General features: G+C 41.7%; 2 protein-coding genes across 3 annotated transcripts; both read left to right on the top strand.

Moving 5' to 3' along the window:
* The first annotated feature begins 1,516 nt into the window (after nt 1-1,516).
* Nucleotides 1,517-5,924, top strand: arl6 (ADP-ribosylation factor-like 6). 2 transcript variants are annotated; one of them, XR_004790557.2, is made up of 9 exons: nt 1,517-1,697; nt 2,811-2,966; nt 3,217-3,278; nt 3,368-3,436; nt 3,534-3,628; nt 3,885-4,014; nt 4,275-4,330; nt 4,714-4,791; nt 5,058-5,924. XR_004790557.2 is itself a non-coding variant. In XM_035628608.2 (8 exons), the coding sequence occupies exons 2-8, from the start codon at nt 2,847-2,849 to the stop codon at nt 4,737-4,739; spliced, it is 558 nt and encodes a 185-aa protein (XP_035484501.1). In that variant the 5' UTR covers nt 1,518-1,697; nt 2,811-2,846; the 3' UTR covers nt 4,740-5,924. The 2 variants fall into 2 exon arrangements, 1 of the variants encoding a protein (XP_035484501.1); XM_035628608.2 differs by having other exon boundaries at nt 1,518-1,697; nt 4,714-5,924.
* A 148-nt stretch (nt 5,925-6,072) lies between these two features.
* On the top strand, nt 6,073-16,165 carry slc5a7a (solute carrier family 5 member 7a). The gene is made up of 9 exons (XM_047331632.1): nt 6,073-9,355; nt 10,052-10,277; nt 10,658-10,771; nt 11,099-11,254; nt 11,356-11,504; nt 11,978-12,121; nt 12,626-12,779; nt 13,520-13,737; nt 13,835-16,165. Exons 2-9 carry the CDS (start codon nt 10,094-10,096, stop codon nt 14,507-14,509), a joined length of 1,794 nt encoding a protein of 597 aa, XP_047187588.1. The 5' UTR covers nt 6,073-9,355; nt 10,052-10,093; the 3' UTR covers nt 14,510-16,165.
* Nucleotides 16,166-23,773: the final 7,608 nt, after the last annotated feature.

Genomic DNA, 23,773 nt, shown 5'->3' with positions numbered 1-23,773 from the left:
CACTTATTTTGTTTGAAATCCACATTTTTAGATTTTACAGTTATTTTTTTAAAAAGACTTATGTTTTTCATTATCATATAATTGTTCACATGGATTTGATGAAGTTAAGTTACAAATGCAATCGTAGGGATACCATTTTTACTGTTTATTCATTCTTTTTTTTATATATATATAAAAGTGGATTCATACAGATTAAATTTGCATTATAAGCAATTTTAACCCCATGGAGTGTTTTTGCTATAGATTGGTTTAATGGTAATTTCAGTCTATTTCTATTTCTTTTCCCCCATTTGATATTATTGTTATTCAGCTTGACCCCTTTATTGTGAAAGGTGCATGTTGCTGAAGCAAATCATTACAATCAGTGGATTAGTAGTGTGGTGAATATTAGAGCTGAGTACCCAAGGCCCCAGCATGAGGAAAGACCTAGAAATGCCTGCAGTTTAAAGTTTAGTGGTGGTTTATCTGCGAATTTAAATGGTTACTTCAGCAGCAATAAATTCTATTACTGTTAGCTGAATTAATAATTCAACATACTATTTATTGTATCTTTAACTATAATGGGGCTTCTGACTGTCCTCTTCCTTATGAAAGGTGCTCACAGTTTAGTCTGCTCCTATAATAGGCTTGACATGAAATATGTTTGTATCTGCACAAATGCAGATGCCCTAAAGTATAGTGTTATTGCGGTGTCATTTAAAAAACAAAATCAGGCTATAAAGCCCTAAGGAAAGATATAATGCAAGACAATATTACAGGACTCTTTTGTCATTAGGAGCCACAATAGCCTCAGTCTTACGTCTCAGGGTGTGATGATGCTGTTGAATGCAGTATGTTATAGTCATGCACTGCATATGAGTGTGATTACTTCCTGGTTCAGTTTCTTGTCCGGGCCACAATGCGTGATAATCGGTGATAATAGGTCACGTCACTGCAAAGTCACATCATCAGACAGGACGCTGCCGTTTCCTATACAGAGAAATTCTGGTCAAATGTTCTTTAGTTCATCCAATCTCATTTCATAACAGATTTCTCTTTTTGTTTTAAGGATGTTTTCTTTGGTGTAGTGGATCCTAAGACAAAGAGGGAAGGAAAGTATTTTATAATAAATCTTTTATTTCTGCTTGCTCAATATTACATCCACAGATGTAAGTTCAGGGGCTCTAAACCATTCTCTCCTGTGTTTAAGTATGAAATCAATGAATATTTGGACTCCATAAAATTTTCAAAGAACTGTAAAGCTATGAAGACTGTGCAAATATATTCAACTCCTCTAACTGTAGTTGATGATATGATATTGATAACCCTTGATGGACTTTGTAGATTCCCTGGAATATGAATTGTTCATTATTTATTTATTCATTTTGTTGTTGTTGTTGTTGTTGTTGTTTGTAAGTGTATTAGTGTCATATGTATGTGCAACTGTCCTTAATAAAGTAATTGATAATAAAATAAAATAAAAATAATAAAAACAGGACGCTGCCGTGTTTGACCTACAGGGGGCGGACAAGAGTCAGCTCAGTGGTCTCCCAGCAACACCATGTAAATAACTCGATGCCTCTTTTCTCTGCAGGCTAGAGCGCACGGTCGTGTACGAGACATGAATGAAGCACTAGTTCGATTCCCGGTCGTTTGATGGACTCGCTGAACGAGACGTTAAGTTCAACCTGAGAACGCGACCCGGGGCTAATTTACAGGTAAAAATATCCAGCTCTACAAAACGGCCTCTGAGAGGATAATACCGGAAGCTAACGTTAGCGACATCGCTAACAGCTAGCGTGTTAGCTTCAACTGAAACAACAACAACACTCAAGCAGTTAACGTTTCCTTCATCCTGTCTCATGTTCGTGCTTGTAAAACAGAAAGAACAATATATAAAGTGCTCAAGGGGTTTCTCTCTGACGCTAGACACTGCTCAGCTAGCCGAAGGGGCTAACCGTTAGCAAAGACCCGCAGCACCTAGCTAGCAACAGTGACAACAAGAGATTAACGAAGCAGCGAATGCTAATTACGTCTCATCCCGCTCAGCGTGTTAGCTTAAGCCCGCGGCTAGCGAGTAAAAGTCGACGAGATCATGTCCGTTGTTGGAAGCGACTTTTAAATGCGTGTGAAATGCGAACTGTTGGAGTCTCTTGTTGTTGTTGTTGTTGTTGTTGTTGTTGTAAATCACGGAAACTGTGTGGCTAACTTGACGTGGTCCAGCTCCATCAACAGCCAGTTATACAGTAGGTGTGTTCGTGCCTCAGCATGGTTCGAGAAGCTCGTTCACCACTTTTACCACAGTTTACTGTGAATTTATTCATGTCATGTATTGTCATTGAATGACATTTATAATAGATCAAAAGTTGACTCAATCAGAATCAGTATGTTTATGCATCAGAGGAATTTCAATATTGACACAATATTGTTCAATAACACACACACACACACACACACACACACACACACGTTGTAAACAAAGAGTGCACAAGATATGGAAAAGTGCAAGGGGAGCTGAAATACACACTCGATTGGTTAATGTTACAAATTACTGTATGCACTTGTATATAACCACACACATTTATGTACAACATGTGCTTGTGTTCACATTTATTTTTAAACTGTATACAGCCGGCTTGTATGTAGTTATTTCTGAAGACCATTAAGGATGATAATGAATAAACAGGTGGTCAGTGAGGGCACATGGCTTATCTTTAGTATAAATGTTAATATATGTGTGTCTTGGTGTTTCCAGGAAAACCTTAAAAGATCCTGTATAATCTGTAAGATTAGGCGTTTCCTTCTAAAAGTTTTAACGGTCTGTTTCTTAGACACCAGAGAGACAGCTGATGGTTGCGGGCTAGCCAATGGGGCTGTTTGACAAGTTGGCAGGATGGCTGGGGCTGAAGAAGGAGGTGAACGTCCTGTGTCTCGGCCTGGACAACAGCGGAAAAACCACAATCATCAACAAGCTCAAGCCTTGCAATGTAAGTCTCTCCAGTTCTGACACAATCGAATGTAACAAATGTGATTTGCTCACAATTGCTGCCATGAGTGATTCCAGGAAGTTGTGCACATCCCTACTGCATAGCATTGCCCTTTGCTTTCCCGTAATGATGCTGTGAATATGTTTCATATTTGCAGTGTGGTTAGCTAGAAACTAATTTTAAGACAAGTTGCTAACCCTCCGTTCCCTCTTCAAGCTGCTGTTGACAAAACACTGCATTTGCCTTTCAGGCTCAGGCACAAGACATCGTCCCGACCATTGGTTTCAGCATAGAGAAGTTCAAGACATCCAGGTATAGCTGTTCATCTGTGTTACATCCTTTTTCATATTCTTTCTTTCACCAGTTGTATATGTATTCTCTTCTCTTCTTTTCTCCCATAGTCTTTCCTTCACAGTGTTTGACATGTCTGGTCAAGGCAGATACAGAAACCTCTGGGAGCATTACTACAAGTGAGTGTACTGACGGTGCAAATACAAAAAATCTTCTTTGCCATCCATGCTCTTGTTATACATATTATAAGATCTTTAATGGCTTTGTTCTCCCCAGGGAAGGTCAGGCGATCATATTTGTCATTGATAGTGCAGACAAACTGAGGATGGTTGTTGCCAAAGAAGAACTGGACACGTTACTAAATCATCCTGGTATGTACATGTACATCAATCAAAATTCTTGATCTTGTTCCGGCATTGGTTTGACTCCCTGCTCAGCTACCCTGTTTATTTCTGTCTTCTGCTACCTTAAGTGTAGATGGCACAGTACATAAAGATAGATTTACTCTGATTTTGCTGAATAAAATCAATTCTATAACATCTAATCATCTAAAGTTTTTGTTTCAAAACGTTGTTTCTGGTTATTTTATGTGAATTTCTAATGCTAAAACTCTCCATCTCACTACAGATATTAAACACAGGAGGATCCCCATCCTTTTCTTCGCTAACAAGATGGATGTCAGGGATGCTCTGTCGTCAGTCAAGGTCTCTCAGCTGCTCTGTTTGGAGAACATCAAAGACAAACCCTGGCACATCTGGTATGAACATACATGAACCCTTATGCCTGCGTTCCAGTGCCATTGAGAAAACATGACGTGAAGTCTATAGTTAAAATAATACACTCAGATTTATTCCCTTATCCCTGCTCTTCAACAAACATAGTTGATAACTCCAAACAACTAGGAGTGTCAGCGGTCCAAAATCTGTTTAGATTAAATAGAGTTTTGACTGTTTTCTGTCATAGCAAATACAGCAGGTTATGGCAAAACTCTTAACGTATGCTGTCGATATGTTTCAGTGCCACTGATGCTCTGAAAGGAGAAGGTTTGCCGGAGGGAGTTGACTGGTTACAAGGTACGATGAGAGCTCATGTGAATGAAAGGGGGAGTGTGAGGCTGCATTCACAGACATGTTCCCCGTGTTAAAACAACAGTATTAGACGCCAAAACACTACACAGTAGTTTCCTTCATTGTAATGAGGTCTTGGGGTTAACAGCAGATATACGAGGTTCACTTTGCAAAGGTAATATACCAGAAATGTTTGCTTGCATGAATGTGATTGGTCAACACAACACTTTGATGGATGAAGACTCAACTTTTTTGTTGCAAATTTTATCGTTCTGTACAACTATCTCTGGATGCCTAATGTTGATGAATTTGTGAATGGATTTTTTCATTTGTTTTTGGTTTTTTGCTAACTTCATATTTAGCTGAGTGTTTTCTTCATATTTTTCCAGATCAAATCAAAACAATAAGAACATGAGGGCCTGAGTGTGGACACCCTGGAAGCAACAGCATCTGCGGAAGTCTTCCATGTAAGATGTGTTGACCATAGTTTTAAAATTACAATGGGACAGAAATATATTTTTTAAGGTTCTTGGATGTGTGTGAAAAAGTTAGCGAGAGACATACAATTTGTTGGACTGTTCATTTTGGGCAAATTCTTTTTTTCCATAAACAGTTTTTGAGTTAAATACAGGTGTTCAAAGGGACAAATAACATCTTAAAAATTATTTGGGGAAATGTTTACTTCTACTTACAGTATCCCTTCCATTTTTCAACCCTTATCTTCGTGTACCAGGGATCATGATGCTCTTGAGCAAGTCATTGTCTGACAAATGGTATGTGCCAGCATCCCCTGCTAGCTGATTCAGACCGGCACGACATTATACCAGTGATGTAAGCTCAATGTCTTATCCTTTATTTTCCACTGGCTCACATCACTTTTTTATGACTTGAATTTGTGTGCTGTGTCATATTCTATTCTTTTTCTCTGCACCCTCCACCTTTACAGCAGCAGTTAGAAGTTTATAGCCGCTGCTTGAGAGGAGGTAACAGTCTTTGCCTCAGATTGGTAAAGTACATGTGATCTGTCTGGCTTCAAACACTCTCGCCCGCTCTTAGGGCCTCTGTAGATACATTACTCAGTTAAGTGGCAGTAAGAAATGCCATTATTTCCTGACGATTCGTTAGCTGTTGGTTCTGTGTGCGCCGGAAAAAAACATTTTTTCAGCAGAGCCCTGGCTCTGTAAATTGAAAACAAACAACCAAAATGGTGCGGACTGCACCACACAACACTACGTGTAAAGTTTGTAAACGTCACTCCCCGACACCTTAAGAGAGGGTTTTGTCCTCATGGTTGGCGCGTCCGTCTCCCATACTCGCATACTACCACTCCAAAGTTTCTCCAAAATCGCTTACTGCCCCTTTAAGTCAAGAATCATTTACTTCTGCAGCAGAGGCAACAAATGTTCATACACTCCAGTTCACATCGCCTTTCTCAAACGTGTGTGTTGGGCCATCTCACTGTCACACTAAAAAATTACTTACTCCGGAATATCTTTACTGCAGCCAAGATTTAATGCAGCAGTTTTTTTTTTGTAGCTATGAAAAATGTATTTTGCAAATTGAATGTTATAAATGTAGCCAATTAAATGTTTTCCTTGGACCCAGTTGATTCTGTTGTACATATTGTTACCTGTGGCTAAGTGAATGTAGATAGGAGCTGTCTTAGCTGTAACAAGTGATAAAATGCTTGTCATAACTGAATGTCGGGTAAGTTTAGCCTGTAAAGTTTGTTCAAAAAGTCAAAACTTCTCATCGCAGTGGATTTTTCGACCAGTTTTTATATTTGCCTTATTTCATTTTTCAAAGCAGAAAAACTGTTTTCACACAAAAAAGCTTCTTATAGTTTTCTCATTGTAAATTGAAGCAGACGGCAAAAAAAAAAAAAAATCTGCTCAGTCTGCACAACGTTCATTTCATAAGCATCTGCTTCTTTAGACTCGGACTGAATCTAACATTCAGTACAGTTCTCGGTGTGCAGTGACGACTATTTTTGTCTGATGGTGTTTGCCAAGCTCCATCACCTCAACCTCAACTTCATAGTAAATAAGAGGTGTTTCCCTGTTTTCAGTAGATCGAGGCAATGGGAAATAATTGACTGAAAGATATGTGAAAGTAATAGTGGTTTATTGTATATACTCTTTTGTAACTTGTTCATTAACATCTCACCTGTCAACCCTATTTGTCAACCCTACTACAAATATCACAAATTGCAGAAACTACAACTTGTCCCAATCCATAGTCAAGTACGAACTGAAGAATGTACAAACTCGGATGCATCGAGTGGAAGGGACAAACCGGTTCCTATTTGATTTGTGAATTTAGTTCTGTAAGTTGGGGAATGACTGAGAAGTCAAGTCATGGTTGTGGTTCATCAGGTTTTGAGAGTTTTACCGACCAGAGGAAACTTAACGTAAGTTCCATAAAGAGCAGGTCATTTTAACTTAAACAGAAGCTATAAATTTATTTATTTTCAGCCTGAAAGTTGTACCTCAAGTGAAAAATGTTGTTGCATGGAAACAGTCCACAGTTCCAACGGTCCAGTATACTCATATTGGACGCTGTCTTTTTATACCACTGGGTGACACCCAAGTCCAAAATATTCAAATCCTACTCACTCTAAGGACACCACACTGATTTTGTATTATATTGTCTATAATGTCTAACGGGAGGAAGAATTCAGATTGGTGATTCTCTGGGTGATTCTCTCAAATTCATATTTTCAGAAAAAGTACCGGGCCTTTGTTAGATCAGAGTTTCATATCCTGCAGACATCTATTTAAAGACGAGGAGCCTCCGAGCACAAGTTCACTTTAGCTTCATAGGGGTTATAGAGTCTTTCCCCTTAAAATGTAATCATCACATGAGCTCTGTGTATTTCGATCATCACACTGTATGTGCTAATTTTCAAAGAATAAAATCCAGTGGAAAAACAGACAAGGTTTCATGTTTTAGGAAATGTCATCTGTGGATTAACAACCCCCCCCCAACATCTTGAGCGCTGCCAGCAACAGCTGCTCATTAAACCTCGAGTCCTTGGGGCCTGAACAATTCATTTGCTTAAACATAAACATTCATTCACACAAGTTCTGAGGGTTTTTTTATTATTATGGCGTGGAGCACACGGTTCAATTTGTAAACCCGTGTTGTTGTTTGAATCTACATATGTTGGATATAGTGACGTGATTTTGAGGAACGCGTAAGTCGGCGACAGTACGGAGCCACGTGCACGTAGAAGCTCAGCTTCAGCGTTTGGCTTGAAAGGGTGTCAGGGTCGTGTGCCAGCCATCTGTCAAACGTAGTCACTAACGTTTCAGGCTGTCATCAGCTTTCGGCATCAGTGTAACACAGAATCACCCGTTCGATGTCGAAACATAATCCCATTCAAGTTATTCTAATTACTTAAAATCTCAAATTTTTTCAGACTTGTTCGGCTTTTGTTTATTTGATGTGAATTTTAACGGGAATCTAAAGGCCCCGACAAAAGATATATCGACTTTCCATGTACAGATGAGCCCGTCAAGCAGTCATTGTTATTCTGAGATTATTATTATAGAACAAGAAATGTCTTTGTTAAGTTGAGTATCTTTGTTGAGTGGCAACCAGTTCGGATCTCTCAAGGTCTTCATCGGGCAGAATAGTAAAAACACAAATTACACCTGGTGCTCTCTAGACAAACATGAGAAGTAGTATTTTTAGCTCATAATGGAATAACCAACATATATGATATAGATATAATAAAAAAAACTATAGATATCAATGTAAACCTTGAACTACAGAAAAAACAGAAATTAAAAAAAATAAATGTTGTCCTGTGTGGTGTTGCACAGTGCTATTAAAACTGTTATGCTACCTTGCCAAAAGGGGGCGCAGTTGAAAGATAATCGTGTCTCCCTTTCTGATGGCGTATGACATTGGCTCTCTTTAGTATGTGGCTTTTTTTTTGCTTTTTTCTATTCTGATTTTTTGCTTATTGAGTTTTTTGTGGTTCTTGTTTTTTTTTCTATTTTTTATCTTCTTTTAATTCAGACCGTGTCGTTGAATCTCTGCTCTCCGGGATCCATCCTAATTGGGAGCCTGTCAGTTTTGACAGGAACGGCCCACATCATAGGTGTTCAGGCAGCAGACTAGGCCCTTAAAGTGGACACAGTTCATTGATATGTATCCTGAAGGGAAAGTGGCAGATCCAGCACAGTTAAATGGCGCCTAATTGCACAGTGCTATTCAGTCTGCGAATTAAGGCCTCAAAAACGGCGTGTGCTCGAGCAGGTATAGGCTTGTTAAGCCCAAGAGGTCAAACTGCTGTGAAATGTACTTAAAGACAAAAAAAAGAGTATGATTATTTGTTTTTGATTGACGCATGGTTTCGTGGTTTTTCTCCTATATGCGATGCGATGAGGGCTTCCATGTGGTTTCTCATCAACTCCAGACGCACAAATCCAGTTCATGTGGTGCAAAGTAAATGGCGGTTGTGAGGTAAAGTGTCGACCGGAGAGAGAGAGAGAGAGAGAGAGAGAGAGACTGCGGATAAAAGGCCACGTGAAGTAGAAGTGTGGCTGCGCAATTAAGCGGCTGTTACGCACCTAGTTTGAAGGAGCTGGAGCCACGGCTCCTCCACAAGCTATTGATTAGCCAATGCGTAAAAACGCAGCGTTGGTATTAAAATTCATGTCGTGCCACTCCGATCCGTGATTCAGTAGTTAAAAAAAAAAAAGTGCAATGTTCATCCATCTCGCTTATTGTGTAAAGGAATCTCCTCCAGTCCTTCTCCAGTCATATCAGCCGACGCCACTCTGACGTGTTTCCACGCGAGGTGCTCGTTAATGGGGACGTTTGGTTTCTCTGACGTGCGCGTGTGTCGGTCCTCTGACGGCCCCTGCGCCCTTATAAGCCTCAGTAAGTCGCCCGGGAGACCGGGTTCCTTCTGACTGTTCCTCACGGTGCAAGGAGGCTCTTCACAAACCGCCCCGGCTGTTCAGATCGTTCTTGTTCCTCCTCGGGTGCCCACAGCCCATGACTCTAGAAACACTTACGGTAAGTTTTTGCTTGACTTTCTTTTTCTTTTTGGTTTCGGGACCTTTGTCAAATTGGATTTCAGAGGATGATTGTCTTTTTTAAATTAATTTTAGCATGACCAAAAGTGGAGATCTTTACGCGTCAGTTAGTTTAATAACCGTTATATATATTGGGCTACAATATAGAGAGGACATTTTTATAAAAGTTGCTGTGCGTAATTTGACTTTTACGCGCGTGTGTCCGATAAAGACACAAGTGCAAAGATATCAAAATACATCAACAGACCCACAGAAAAATACATCCTCACGGAATAAAAGAATAGTCGTGATTATTTCAAACTGATTCTGGCAGATTTGTTGAATTCGTTTTTATTAATTTAAGGGGATTGTTTTGCATAAACCAGGTCGTTGAGAGAAAACTACAAATTATCGAGCTTCCAGGGTTGGTGTTTTTCTCAAATCAATATTTTCACTTTACTTAGAATGATGAGAACATTGATCGCCACAAATGAAATGCACTGAGTTGAAAGTCACATTGGGCTTCTTTGTGGCTTTTTTTTTTTTCCACATTTCACAAGAGCGCATGGAAATCTTGCAAACCGGCAAAATGAACCGTTTTCCTTGGTCAGGTGAACATGATTTGCACTCATCGTTTTCTAGTAAATGCAGACAACTATAAATGCAAAATCATTTCTTGTACCTCATGCCCGAGCAGGTCTCCATGCCTCCCCGTTCCTAGCGGACGACCGGTGCGACCATGACCATCCATGTGGAGGGACTCGTGGCTATTGCGATCTTCTACCTGCTGATCCTGTTCGTGGGCATCTGGGCGGCATGGAAGAACAAGCACTCGGGGGAGGCGGAGGGCACCGACCGCAGCGAGACCATCATGGTCGGCGGCAGAGACATTGGATTATTCGTCGGCGGATTTACAATGACAGGTGAACTCCGCGTTTGTCTTGAGGAGAGACTCTGGTGGGACTGTTGCAGCTGTAAGAGCGTCTCAAATGTGGCTTAGAATGCATTGGACACTCTGTAACAAGATGAATCTTTACTCTTGTGAAAATCTGCTCCTGGACAATTTTTTGTCTCTCTCCATCAAATCTCAGTTTTTCTTTCTTTTCTTTTTTTAAAAAAAAATTATAAATATGTACCAGCTCTCTGTGAGACCACAGCTCCACTCAGACACTGTCTTTTAAGTGGAGCCGCAACGTTAATTATCTTTTTCTGGAGGACACTGAATATCATAATTTAATCAAAAAGTCAAATGTCATTCTTTCGTCAGATTTGTGGTGAACTTTTTTTGGGGTCGATTTTTCAGCAACCTGGGTCGGAGGGGGATACATCAACGGCACAGCTGAGTACGTGTACCTACCAGATTTCGGCTTGGCGTGGGCACAGGCTCCCTTTGGATATGCCCTCAGTCTGGTCGTGGGTGAGTGACTCTATGGATGTATATTTTCCGTAAATGGGTGCATAAAGCTGGGGATTTTGGATGCCATTTACACACACATCCAAACATTAATAATAATGACTTTTCTGTTTGAAATGATGTGTGTTTGTTGCTCTGTTCACCCTTTTGAATTTGACTTAACACCTTGTTACTCCAATTCGCTCAAGAAACTGTTCAAGATAAAACCATAAACATATGGATGTTCACCTGAGGACTCCGGAAGGTCGTTCAGTGTGTAGGTTCAGCCGGGGGCTGTGGAGGGGGTCACCGTGAAATCTCAGTCGGTTCTCCGTGCACCCTTTGTCCCAGGTGGTCTTTTTTTCGCCAAGCCCATGCGCTCGCGAGGCTACGTCACCATGCTGGACCCGTTCCAGCAGATGTACGGGAAACGCATGGGGGGCCTTCTCTTCATCCCTGCACTCATGGGGGAGATCTTCTGGTCCGCTGCCATCTTGTCCGCTCTCGGTGAGTTCATATTTCTTTGTCCCCCCACAGAATGAGAGGTGGTTGAAGGTAATTGTGGCATTGTTCACAACACCCGTCCATCTTTTTGCTCATGACCTCAGGGGCCACTCTCAGTGTCATCGTGGACATCAACATCAAGATGTCAGTGGTCATTTCAGCGCTCATCGCCATCTTCTACACGCTGGTCGGAGGACTGTACTCTGTGGCCTACACGGACGTCGTGCAGCTCTTCTGTATCTTTCTCGGCCTGGTAGGTTCAGGAGAGCTGAGGTGAAAAGGAGACAGTGGAGAAGATTATTTGTTTTCGGGGGGGACTATGATCCTGGTTTAAAATAGGCCAAATTATTTACAGATTTATAGAGAGACATGAGCAGGTGGCATGAAATGAGACTGCATCGATTTCTCTGTGGAAAAACATGGAATTGTTCATTTTAATTTCTATTTTTCACATCATGCTTGACTATTTTATATTCATCTATGCTAATCTATAAATGCTCTCAATTGAATGTTCTGTATCTGCTGTAACAGATTTTCAGAAAACTCACTACTGTTCTTCTTATTGATCTGATATATTCCTAGATTTTGCTTCTGGGATCCATAAAGTTTGATCTTATTTTATCTTAAAAGCACGTGAGCCAGGATTCAGTGTTATCCAATCAGCCTTTAATTGTTGATGTTTGTGATTGTAATTCTGCGACCTTCTTGTTCTCCGGCCATCCACAGTGGATCAGTGTGCCCTTTGCTTTGACCAACCCTGCGGTGTCAGACATCACCGTTACAGCGGTGAAGCATGTGTATCAGTCGCCCTGGAGAGGCAGCATCCGCAAGGGCGACACCTGGGTCTGGATCGACAACTTCTGCCTCCTGGTACAGTGACCGCGAGTTACTCCTCTCTCAATTTTACCAGAATTTAGTCCACTGAGACGAGTGCTTACTCTGAAGTGGACAAAGCGGTCTAAACCGATCATAATGCCATCGAGCTGAGACTGTTGGTGATTTATGTTGTTGTTTATTATCAGAAAAAAAAATCAAAAAATGATTATTTTGATCATCAGTCAAGTAAGTACTGAATATTGCTGGTTTCAGCTTTTGAATTCTTGCCTTGGTTACTTTTGACATTTTGTAGACAATGGCTTAAATTTTATATTAATAATAATTACCGATAATTTACAGATTAATCAGTAATCAGACATAGACATTAGATAATTAAGTGTCATGCTAACATTTCAGTGTTACTGTTTCCCAATGTTAAAAGAGTTTTCTTGAGGAGTTTTTTTTTTTTAATTCCTTTTTTGAGGCAAATTTGTGATTTGGAGATATTTAAATAGAATTGACCTGACGTGTCCACGTTGGGCTTCAACTGTGCTTCAGATGCTCGGAGGAATCCCCTGGCAGGTGTATTTCCAGAGAGTCCTGTCGGCCTCCTCGGCTACCTACGCCCAGGTCCTCTCCTTCCTGGCTGCTTTCGGGTGCCTCGTCATGGCCGTGCCCTCCGTTCTCATCGGCGCCATCGGGGCTTCCACAGGTTAGAGACTTTGATATATGTGTGTGTGTTGGGGGGGGGGGGCTCTGGATGGGCCCCTGCTGCCCTCAGATCTAAGATAGCCTGGTAAATAGCAGCTGGTTCACCTCATCCATAATGAAGCAGCCGTCCGTTTAATAACCACCCCGGTTGTGTAAATATTACATTAGGGTGAGGCAAGGGACCAAATTAGAGGTTTGATCTCCAGATTTTTTAGGCATCAAATGTCTCCGTGAACAAGTGAATACACAGCTCCGTTTTTTTGGTCCTGTACTAAAATAAAAGTTATACTTTCAAACTTAAAATTACTGAAGTGAAACTTTACGCAACATTTTATTGCAAACAGTGATATTTTATTGTTTTGCCTGAAGTTTAAACTTTTTTCTAAAATTCTAATTATTGTAATGTCATTCATTTGAGCCTCAGTAAATATGTTTAATGAGGTAAAAATACACATTTTCCACATACATATTTCCTAACATAACATATTACATTTCCTAATGACTTTACATGTCAGTTGCTTTTTAAAAATAGAATGCATACATGTTGTACTGTATATTAAGAAAGCCATGTCTTAAAATGTCATTGTATTTCGTTGTGCTTTTTCATTTACCTTAACTTCTGAACATTTTCAAAAAGTAAGGTTTCCCCTTCTCTTGAGCGCTTTTTAATATATTAGTGTATGTTACAGTGGATGTATTCTGTGCTTTTTTAAGTGTTTGTTGAATCGTTCTCTTGCTCAGACTGGAACCAGACAACCTATGGTGCCATTCCTCCCCGAGAAAGGGAACAAGCGGACATGATTCTACCCATCGTTCTCCAGCACCTTTGTCCGCCATTCGTCTCTTTCTTCGGCCTGGGTGCCGTGTCTGCAGCTGTCATGTCCTCTGCAGACTCCTCCATCCTTTCGGCAAGCTCCATGTTTGCGAGGAACATCTACCAGCTCGCCTTCAGACAGTCGGTGAGTACACGTGTGTGTTTCTGTTCTGGCACCTAAGTCTTTGGGCTTTTTTTACATGACGTCACAATCACTTTGCCGCTCCTCTCTGTTTCCACAGGCATCTGATCGGGAGATTGTGTGGGTGATGCGCATCACTATCTTTGTGTTCGGCGGCCTTGCCACAGTGATGGCGCTCGTGACTGGGACAGTTTACGGCCTCTGGTACCTGAGCTCAGACCTGGTCTACGTCATCATCTTCCCTCAGCTGCTCAGCGTGCTCTTCGTCAAAGGCACCAACACGTACGGTTCGGTGGCTGGCTACGTGTTTGGCATGCTGCTGCGTATAGGTGGAGGTGAACCCTACCTGCGGCTGCCTCCTTTCATTTACTACCCTGGATGGATAACTGAGGATCGGATACACCCCATAACCGGAGAGATAGAGGAAATCGTCATCCAGAAGTTTCCCTTCAAGACTGTCTCCATGGTCGCCTCTTTCCTGGGCAATGTTGGTTTCTCTTACCTGGCCAAGTACCTGTTTGAGAGCGGCAAGATTTCACACAAGTACGACTTTCTCGACGCGGTGGTGTCCAAGCACAGTGGAGAGATCATGGATAAGACGACGCTCGTGACACGCGGCAACAACATCGGGCTGTCAGAGATGGCGTCCGTCAAACCGCGCCTGAGTGTGACCTTGGCAGCCGCCTTCACGCGCCGTGACACGCTCCCAGCAGAGACGGTGGAGGAGGAGGAGGAGGAGTCCAGCCCTGACTCCTCCCGCCACGATGAAGAATGACTCACTCGCAATGAAAAAAAAGAAACGTGTGACTGAACTGCCAGAGAACTGGTTACTTCTGTCAGCCACTCCAAAGTGAAGAGACAACAAGCGAACATCCTACCTTTGGACTACAAAGGAGCAAATCCCGCTTGTGCTGACTGGATTATTGAACAGCCAAATTTCTGGATATACGTAGATATGTAGTGTAGCGGCTTGCTGATTGCCCAGTCATGAAGCTGTCTTTCTGGGAAACACACATACACTCATGTAATACTTGAAGATATGTGGGAGTCCGTTCTTGAACCGGTTTGGAGATACACTTATAGGAAATCGTTCAGAGACTCTTCATTTGATTGATATATCTTTTTTTTTTTTATCATTAATTGAAAAAGCAGACCAGTAACAAGGAGATGCTGCACCCAGTTTGACCAGAAGGAAAATCAGTGAAATATAAAACAAGACAACTAGAAGTTTATACGAAGTGACTGACAGCACATCCATAGTTTGGAAGGAGTGAATATTGTGTGCACTTATTAGTTAAAAGCAATAACGCATACACACACTTTTAGCACCTGTACAACAGTTAAAACAAAACTATGATTGTGAGAGAGTGGACTGAAAATCATAAAAAAACATAAAGAGATAACGAGACGTTTTCCAGCTTTAATGTGTCATATTTTGATGCAGTTTTGACAGGCGGTCGCGTCTCTCGTGTGTATCATCGATTAAACGCATTATAACTGTGAACCAAGAAAGGAACAATCCATTCATCATGCTGAGTAGGAATACATACAAGCAGTAGTGACGGTAGTTGACTTGAAGCATTAGCTAATATTCTCTTTAATGTCAGGTGTAGAAACAGTTTTAATTCTAAGAACCAGTGTAAATTAATATTAAAAATGATCTTGTATTCAGCTGCCTTAATGAAGTTCGAAAAAAATAAATAAAATAAAGGTACTTTTAATGTCCACGGGTTTTGACTGTGAAGTGAACCAAGACTCGAATATGAATGTAACCTCTAGAAAAGATCTAATTGTATCAAGTTGTGTACTTCGGCTAATGTTTGTGTATGTTTTTCCTTTGTGATTTTGCAAAGTCAAACAGTAACTGTCGAAGGACGACGTGGCGGCAGGTTCTGATTCACAGATCGGTTCTTTTATTTTGTTGTTCAGAGCAGTGTACAGATTATTTTCTCTGTGGTGTGTATGTTTGTGTACATATGAGGTTAACAAAACAGATAATATAGTATAATGCTGGTTAAAAATTATTCAAATGAGGCAGACGGGACGCTGTATAAATGTTTATTTATTTTTGATGTCACAAAAGAGGAAACAATAAAAAAAAGAAAATTATTTCAGGAAAATATGTCAACTCTGCTTTTTCACGAAGACGAAATATGAGAATGACAACACATGCAGTTTTTCTTAATTTTCACAATTTCCACTAAATTAGATGTGGGTCTGTATTTTTGTTTTTTGGTTGTCTTTTGTTTTTAATCGGTCGTGATGCTGAAAGATAATCCTCCCAGGGCGCGGCTCTCCCATTTGGGTTTTTTCAGTAGTGATTACCAACATTTATGGACTGTGATTTCTTAAATCTCAGCTCCGTTGCTTTGCAACTCCTCGTCATTATGTGTGGTTCAACCCTGAACTGACTCTTTGTCGTCAGCTTGTTAGAGGCCTGAAGATGTAAAATAAACGTTCATTTACAAAAAAAGAGAGCAACGTTTAAGAAAAAGTAAAGTAAAGAAAATAAGTACACATTTTGTGATGAAGAGATGCTTTCCATAATTTTCTGATCCCCTGGATTTATCCTTCAACCCCTTTGGAGGATCTCTTTTGTTTTGTTTTTTTACATTCAGTGATCAGAACCATTTTCTACATTCCCTCATTGTGTGTCATTTTAATCTCAATGGGGGCTTTTCAGACTTACTTATTAAGACCTTCCGTGGCCTGTTACTTCAAAAAATGTATTCATGAAGAAAGAAAACATCTTTTCATGAATCTGCAGCTCTTTCTTGTCGGTCAGGCCCTTCAGCTATCGGGACGGACGACAGAGAAAGAGAACGTGTCCGAAAACGTGACTGACATTACAATCGCTTGGCTTGCATCTTTGTCCCCCTCCATGGCCCCAGTGAAAGACAGCATCTTAAAATAGCTCTCCCCCCCTCGTTATTTACATTACCTTAAGTGCTGTACTCTCCCTCTCGTCTGGGACTCGGGGAGGAGCCACCCGGGTTGGGTGGGGTTACCGGTGGAAGATGGACGGGGCGGGGTCGGGAGGGTGTGCAGCTCTCTGGCGCCCGTTGCCATAAAATCCCACCAACCCTGGCGCTCAAGAGTGACGCAGATGCCCCACCCATCCACTGCACCGCCTTCCTCCATCGTCTGCGTCCTTTTTGTCGTCCTTGAGAACTAAGACCAATCCCATAGAAAGAACAGAGGGTGGAGAAAAGAGCGCGTGTGTGTGTGTGTGTGTGTGTGTGTGTGTGTGCCCCATCTCCATTCATAGAAAGTACCTCAGAGAGCACTCATGATAATGAACAATTATGAAGGAAAACTGTCGCCTGTCCAGAAGTCAATCCAGTTATTTAGGGCTTTGCAGATGACGTGGAGATGGTTGGGGGGTTGGGTCTCTGCGTAGGACTCTGTTCCAGTGAGCATTTGGATGCAAACCAAAACAGATCAATTTACTCATAACAGTACATATATTTAGAACGTCCCATCTCTCCATGAGTCACTGATAGTTTGGCCGGATTTGTAACAATCTATAATTTCTCCCAACCCGCATTTCTTCATTTTCATTTTATCTTCTCTCAGCCGTCTGTTCTAATGTCTTCCTGGACGTATTTTTTTTCCCCATAAACCGACCTGAACAGATAAAGGGGAATCCATGGGAGGCCAAGTCCCACGTGAGCACCGTCCCTCATGGTGCACACGGAGATGAGATGCAGAGAGCAGACTCTGATGGACATCCAATGTGCAAGGCGACTGTCCAGGCATCAGACTGCTTGCTGGGAAAGTTATTTGTGATGGTGAATCATGTTTATCTTTTTATTGCACGCTTGTTTGTTTGCCTGTTGAAGTTTCATACTTGCAGTCAGATCCATAACTGCACTGAATAACCTCAGCACTGCTAGTGTTTGGTAAGGCATCAATCACACAGCACCGATCAACAAATGTCTAATATCATAAAATTCAGAGCGAGAAGAAGTCACCAACTTAACATTTTGATCAACAAGACACATTTTTGATTTTGATCAAGCTTTTTCTTTGCCCAAGTTGCCCAGTTTTATCAAAGTGCAAAAAATTGCTGGCCCAACTTAAACAGGAGCTGTTAAAGTGATAGCAACCCAATGAACCGGTGTGTCCATCTACCTTTGACATTGTTGTTCAGTCTTCAGAGGGAGACGGTGTCTAACCCCTGCGAGCTTTCATCTGACTGGAGCACCGAACACCACCCGGCCCCAGACGCCGTCCTGTTCTGAAACCATGAGGAAAAACACAGGCAACAGAGCAGGGGCGAGAGGAAACGTCCCCTTTCGACTTGTTTTATAAGATGTGAAGAAAAAGACTACAACAAACACGAGCTCTTTTGGTTTCCCACAACCACTTGTGCAGGGAATAAATTAGAAGAGGAAAAAAAAACGATGCCCTTGTCATTGAGTGGGGTGTAGCATAAAAATCATTTTCCAGCCATTTAAGTGGATGGGCTAAATGTGGGCTTGTACATTAAAGGAATATGCATATCAGCGCATTTGAGCGTAGATGTCTTTTATGATATATTAGCCCAGATTTATTAGACTCACCATATTTTTGTTCTCAGTGCCTCAGAATGGATCTTTTTATGTGACACCCCACCCATTTTCCTTATGTTTTTTTCCTGAAACAAAGATCATTACCTCGTGTCTTCCCTACAGGTTGTGAAGTCTGCTGGTACATCCTCATCCACAGATCTGAGGTGAGCGAAAACAAAACTTCTCTCCTCAGCAGATCAGAGTGGCAGTCATTCTGCACATCAGCAGTCAGCAGTTAAGTTACAACACACACAACATATTTATTGATATTTCTTGAAGCCCTGAAACCTTCCTTCTTGCCCCCTCCGGCGAAGCCAGGACTCCTCAGCCTCTTCCTTTGTTTGCTGCAGCAAACATGCAGTCTTTTAATGTTTCCTAAAGTTGACTGTGCAAGCGGATGTATTATTTGAATAAATGACTGATATTTGTCAAGTTGTTGATGTTCGTTTGAGAATACTTTGATTAGAACATCTTATTTAGAGCACCTACTCTTTACTGATTATTGCTCTGTTGTTTTTTAAAACCATTCAAATCGTCCAAACCAGTCAACCGCTCATGTTGAACATGTCCTGATGCTTTATCTGGTGGGACCCTGCCGAAGCGCCTTGAATAATCCAACTACGAAAAACAGATCATTGTCTACACTGACAGTAAGTAAACGAATGTGTTATTTGAACATTGAACATGCCCCCTTTAATTTATTAGCAAGACAGCTAATTCAAACATGGGGGAGAACACGCTGAGGGAGGGAGGGGGACGGAGAAGGGGGTTTGAAAAGCAACTATGTAGGTTTGAGAAATTAATATGTAAAAGAATGCACGTGGTATATCGATGTCAATGTTGAGCAAAAACATGTTTGACTCGGTGGCACAGACATTCAGCTTTTTATACTTGGATACCGACTCGTGCCCAAACACACACACATACAGATAATGTCATGTCTCATTGTGTCAACTACATCTCCCCATCTCCTCCATTAGTCCCCCGTCCGAGCAGCTGAGGAGCATCTTCAGCAAAATGAGTATAGCAGCTGCTCTAATCGAATCAGCCACGAGAACCTAATTACAGAACCGGCTTCGCTCCACTCGGGCCGGCTGCAGGTAGAGACCGTCCGGGGGCCTGAGCCATGAGACGACTGTGCCGCATTCAGCAAAACCCACCGATTCTTCACGAGTGGGAGCCATGAATCAGGTTCCGCGATGTGGAATCGGAGCGGAGAGTCACACGGATTTCCTCAGATCCTCCGAGACTAGATATTGGGAGTCGTGCAGGCCGGTTCGCCTCAAGTGGTCGATGACAATCAAATTTCTCCACCGGACCTGCGTGTGTGGAGAGTCGGTGGTGCAGCGATAGAGGAATGCCACATGTATTCCCTTATCTGACACCGATGTATGATGTTCTCAGGTTGTGTACGAGTTTTGACAGTCCAACATCTTAAAATGGAGCCAAAGCATAACTGTAAAATACTAACACAACAGTGGTTCTCTTGATATTTCCACATTCAGACGTGCGTGTCTTTATTCACGTGAGAGCTGCTCTGCTCTACATGTTCCCCTCAGCCAATCTCTTTTCTAAAGACAGGAAGGAAGGGGAACGCTGGAGCCATATTTTTTTTCATCCCATAGAAAGTCAGTGGGGAGAATAATGTGGCGACCACTCGCACACACACGCACGCACGCACACAAAGCTCCCACTAGCCCCCGGGGACCTGTTCACTGTCTGAAGGAGGTGGACAGGACCAACGTGAACCCTTCACACACACACACACACGCGCCCCGGAGAGCAGGGTTGTGGGGGCTGGGTGAATCAAAGACATAAAAGAGGGAAAGATGTGAAATTTCTGATGGAATGTGAGAGGAATTAACGTCTCAATATTAAATTTCACATATTATCGGTCACGACTGCAGCGAACGAGGAGCATTGCAGGAGGTGCGGCACTGTAGGGACAGTCATGGTGAAGAAGCACAAGGGAAGAAACAAAGGACAAAGACAGGGAGAAAATGTTAGGAGGGTCGTCGTACCTCTTAGCTCATCACGACGCACATGAGCATCCAGCCCCGCCCCGCCCGTCCTGTGTGTGTGTGTGTGTGTGTGTGTGTGTGTGTGTGTGTGTGTCTTTAGTATCACGATCAGTCCGTTGGCTGAGTCTGAGCCAGAGGATCCATTAGAGCTGATTGAGGAGCACAAGGGTGCGGATTTAACCCTGAGAGAAGGTGACGGGAACACACTCGCTCTCTCACACACACACACACACACACACACACACACACACACACACACACACACACACACACACAGTTCCGTTAAAAGCACAAGTAAAGCTAGAGCCATTAGAAACCCTGTGCCACAGGCATGTTAAGACACCAACTAGCACCGAGACTATATCACAAAATAAAACATGCACGCACAAAAAAACAGGCACACAGATATTAGACGTAGAAACTTGAAGATGTGTCATATAAAAAACCTTAAATGCATTACTAGTATTATTATGAATGCTGGACTCATAATCATTAGGTGGCCAGATACACATGAACAGACTGTGAATTAGTGAGAGTGTTGGTGTTGTGTGAGGAATCTGTAACTGGTTTATACAGTTTGTGTTTAGTGGCCAGTAAAATCAGTTATTACAGGTTTCAAAAAGAAATTTAGGACCTCACCGGGACATCACCCACTGGTTTGTGAACTGCCGTTTTGAAGCGTCGAGTTTTGCATCTTGGCCGGTGCCATCTGAGCGAGAAGTAGTCATTTTCTCATTGACTTTTATAGAGACTGACTTCTTTGCAGTCGCCCTCTACTGGTCAGTTGAGAGAATACAGGTTTCAGGCACTGAGCTTCACTTTCTGGACCCAGTGACTTCTTCCATTTTTAGATACAGTACAGTCTATGATCCCATGGCATCACTCCTGGGTGTCTGGAGTTTAATTTACTCTAAAAGGAGACTAGATATTGAGGCTTATTCAGAAGAATAGAAGCAGGGAGAGTAAATAAAAGTACCGGAAGAGGAAACAGACTAAACAGGTATGACATGTGGTGAAGTCCTCATGTGCAAGATGATAACACAAGCACACGGGGGGGGGGGGGGGGTTCGGGGGGAAAAAAGAGAACGAATAAGGTGAAGAAGAGGAGGTTTGTGCCTCTCGTCTCTGTCTGAGTGTCGGACAGAAGCAGGGAGAGGATCACTGGAGAGGAACTGAGCGAGGGGGCGAGAGAGAGGAGAGACAGCACATGGATGAAGGGCCGGGTGCTGAAGAGAGCAGAGGAAGACAGTGTGTGGGGGGGGGGTCACACTCCAGTACACTGCAGAGTGACAGTGTCACAAGCAGGAAGTCACATGACTGCTCAGAGTGAGGGACAGGTAGTAACAGAGCACACACACACACACACACACACACACACACACACACACACACACACACACACACACACACACACACACACTGAACTGAAATGCTCAGTCAGAGCAATCCAACAGGGTGTGTCTCAGTCTAGACAGATTTACAGCTGTTCTGTCCTGTAAAAAAACAACAATTTATAGCAAGAGATTAGATGGTCCAAACTAATTTTGGAATAAAATACATATTTTTTTCTTTGTAAATCACAGGTTTAGGGGACTTCATATGGTTTCCGGTATTAGAAACATGGACACAGCAGAATGTAAAAATGTGATACCACAATATATTGTCTCCTTTGTCTTCCAGTGTTAATATGTAAAGGAGTCATAATAATGACTTTTATCTCTTTTTGATTTTGTTGCAGTTTCTTGTTTGTTTTTATAGGATGGATGGATCAATTCAATTCACTTATTTTGTTTCAGGTCCACAGGTACACTGGTCATTTTATGTTTGGTATTTTTGTGTATGTACAATATGCAAACATAATGTATCTACCGGTATGTCTTGTGACCACTAGGTGGAGCAGCTGCTCACACGATAACAGATCAAAATATGTTTGTACTTGTATTTGTAGTTGGTAGAAAAGAGACTTCTGCATAGACATTAACTGTTGTAAATCCTAAAACTGTATCTAAATATAAACTTATTTGCACATGGGTTCTGTATTTTTGTTCTTTTTCAACTATACTTACCTCGAGTGAACTTGTGGATCCTCATCTGAGTCTTAGTGAGTTGTCACTGTGGAAAATTGTGACATAAAACGAGTATTAACCCTGATGTTGTCGACTCAAGACACAAACAAAAACTAAAATTAAATAATTCCCTCTGCCCTGGAAACATTATTTCCATTATTATGCAGCACTTCAAACCAACAAAACACAAGAAATATATTTCAAAAAAAGGTCCAAGCTCCAGCTTTCACTTTAAAATGAAGCCTTTGGTCTCTTCTGTCAGGTTTAACAACAGTGGGAGGAAATGTGAAGTTAAAAAAAGCTATATGAATAAATATATGTGAAGAGCTCAGGAGGGCCTGCTGTCAGAGATAATGACGAGGAAGAACTTTTTACACATGATTAGTAAATGAGCTGCCATACTTCCTTTGGTAAGGCTCATATTCTCGAGGAATTGGTTGGAGAGCTAAACTTTACAACTTCTTTTATCCAATTATCTTCTGCCAGACTGTGAGGAAAACGTTGACCTTTAACGGCGATGACACAGACACCGGGTCGGGACTGGAAGGTGTTATGTGCAGAGAGAGAAAGAGAGTGAGACTTGACCATTTATCTCACTAACAACAAAGCTACAAAACTAGTGACCAACATTTGTGATGCAGGTTTTTCAGTCTTAATAATCTAGAAACAAACACAATGCAAATTAAAAGTTAAAGCAGGGGGGGGGGGGGGGGGGGGGGGGGGGTGGGCGTCATCACACTGTCACACAGGAGAGACTCACAATTAATCAGCATATTTATGGGACTTTGAACAGTTTTTGTCAAAACTTATAACCATATGTGTTGAAGATGGAGCGTTGTACACAATGTGGCATAGTGCTACAAGGAAACAGTCTGCTTCTTAGTTTGCTGTCCACTAGATGTCCCTCTAATGCAGCGATTGAAATGTCTCCAGTAGGGAAGACGGGACAATAGATAAAGCAAACATAATGTTAATATCCATATTTACATAGATATCTAATATCTATGTAAATATCTAATTTACTGGAGCAGCAGCCATAACTCCACGTGGCAGAGCAGTTTCAGTGTTGCATTTTTTCCATCGATCACACTCATCATCACAGTGGGACCTGAAATGTTTCGAGTTTTCCTTCTGTAATGATGTCTATTTTATGCTTGGATTAATTGAATTCGGACATTATTCTTATAATAATTTATAACTATGACTTTTTTTTAAATATTATTGCAGGATTTGCACCAAATATCCAGATGTTTAAATTGACTTTTGCTTCATCAATCTCAAGCGTCTCCGTCACTGCTCCGTGTTTACGTGTCATATCCTTGACTTAGGAGATTGGCTGAAGCTGCAGCAGGATTTATTCCATAATCACTACAACTGTATCAACAGCAAACACCCTCCT

The sequence above is a fragment of the Scophthalmus maximus genome, chromosome 4 (assembly GCF_022379125.1).
Source record: "Scophthalmus maximus strain ysfricsl-2021 chromosome 4, ASM2237912v1, whole genome shotgun sequence".
Classification (NCBI taxonomy): domain Eukaryota; kingdom Metazoa; phylum Chordata; class Actinopteri; order Pleuronectiformes; family Scophthalmidae; genus Scophthalmus; species Scophthalmus maximus.
Note: the sequence above shows the minus strand (reverse complement) of the source record. Positions and strands in the feature narration are given on the sequence as shown.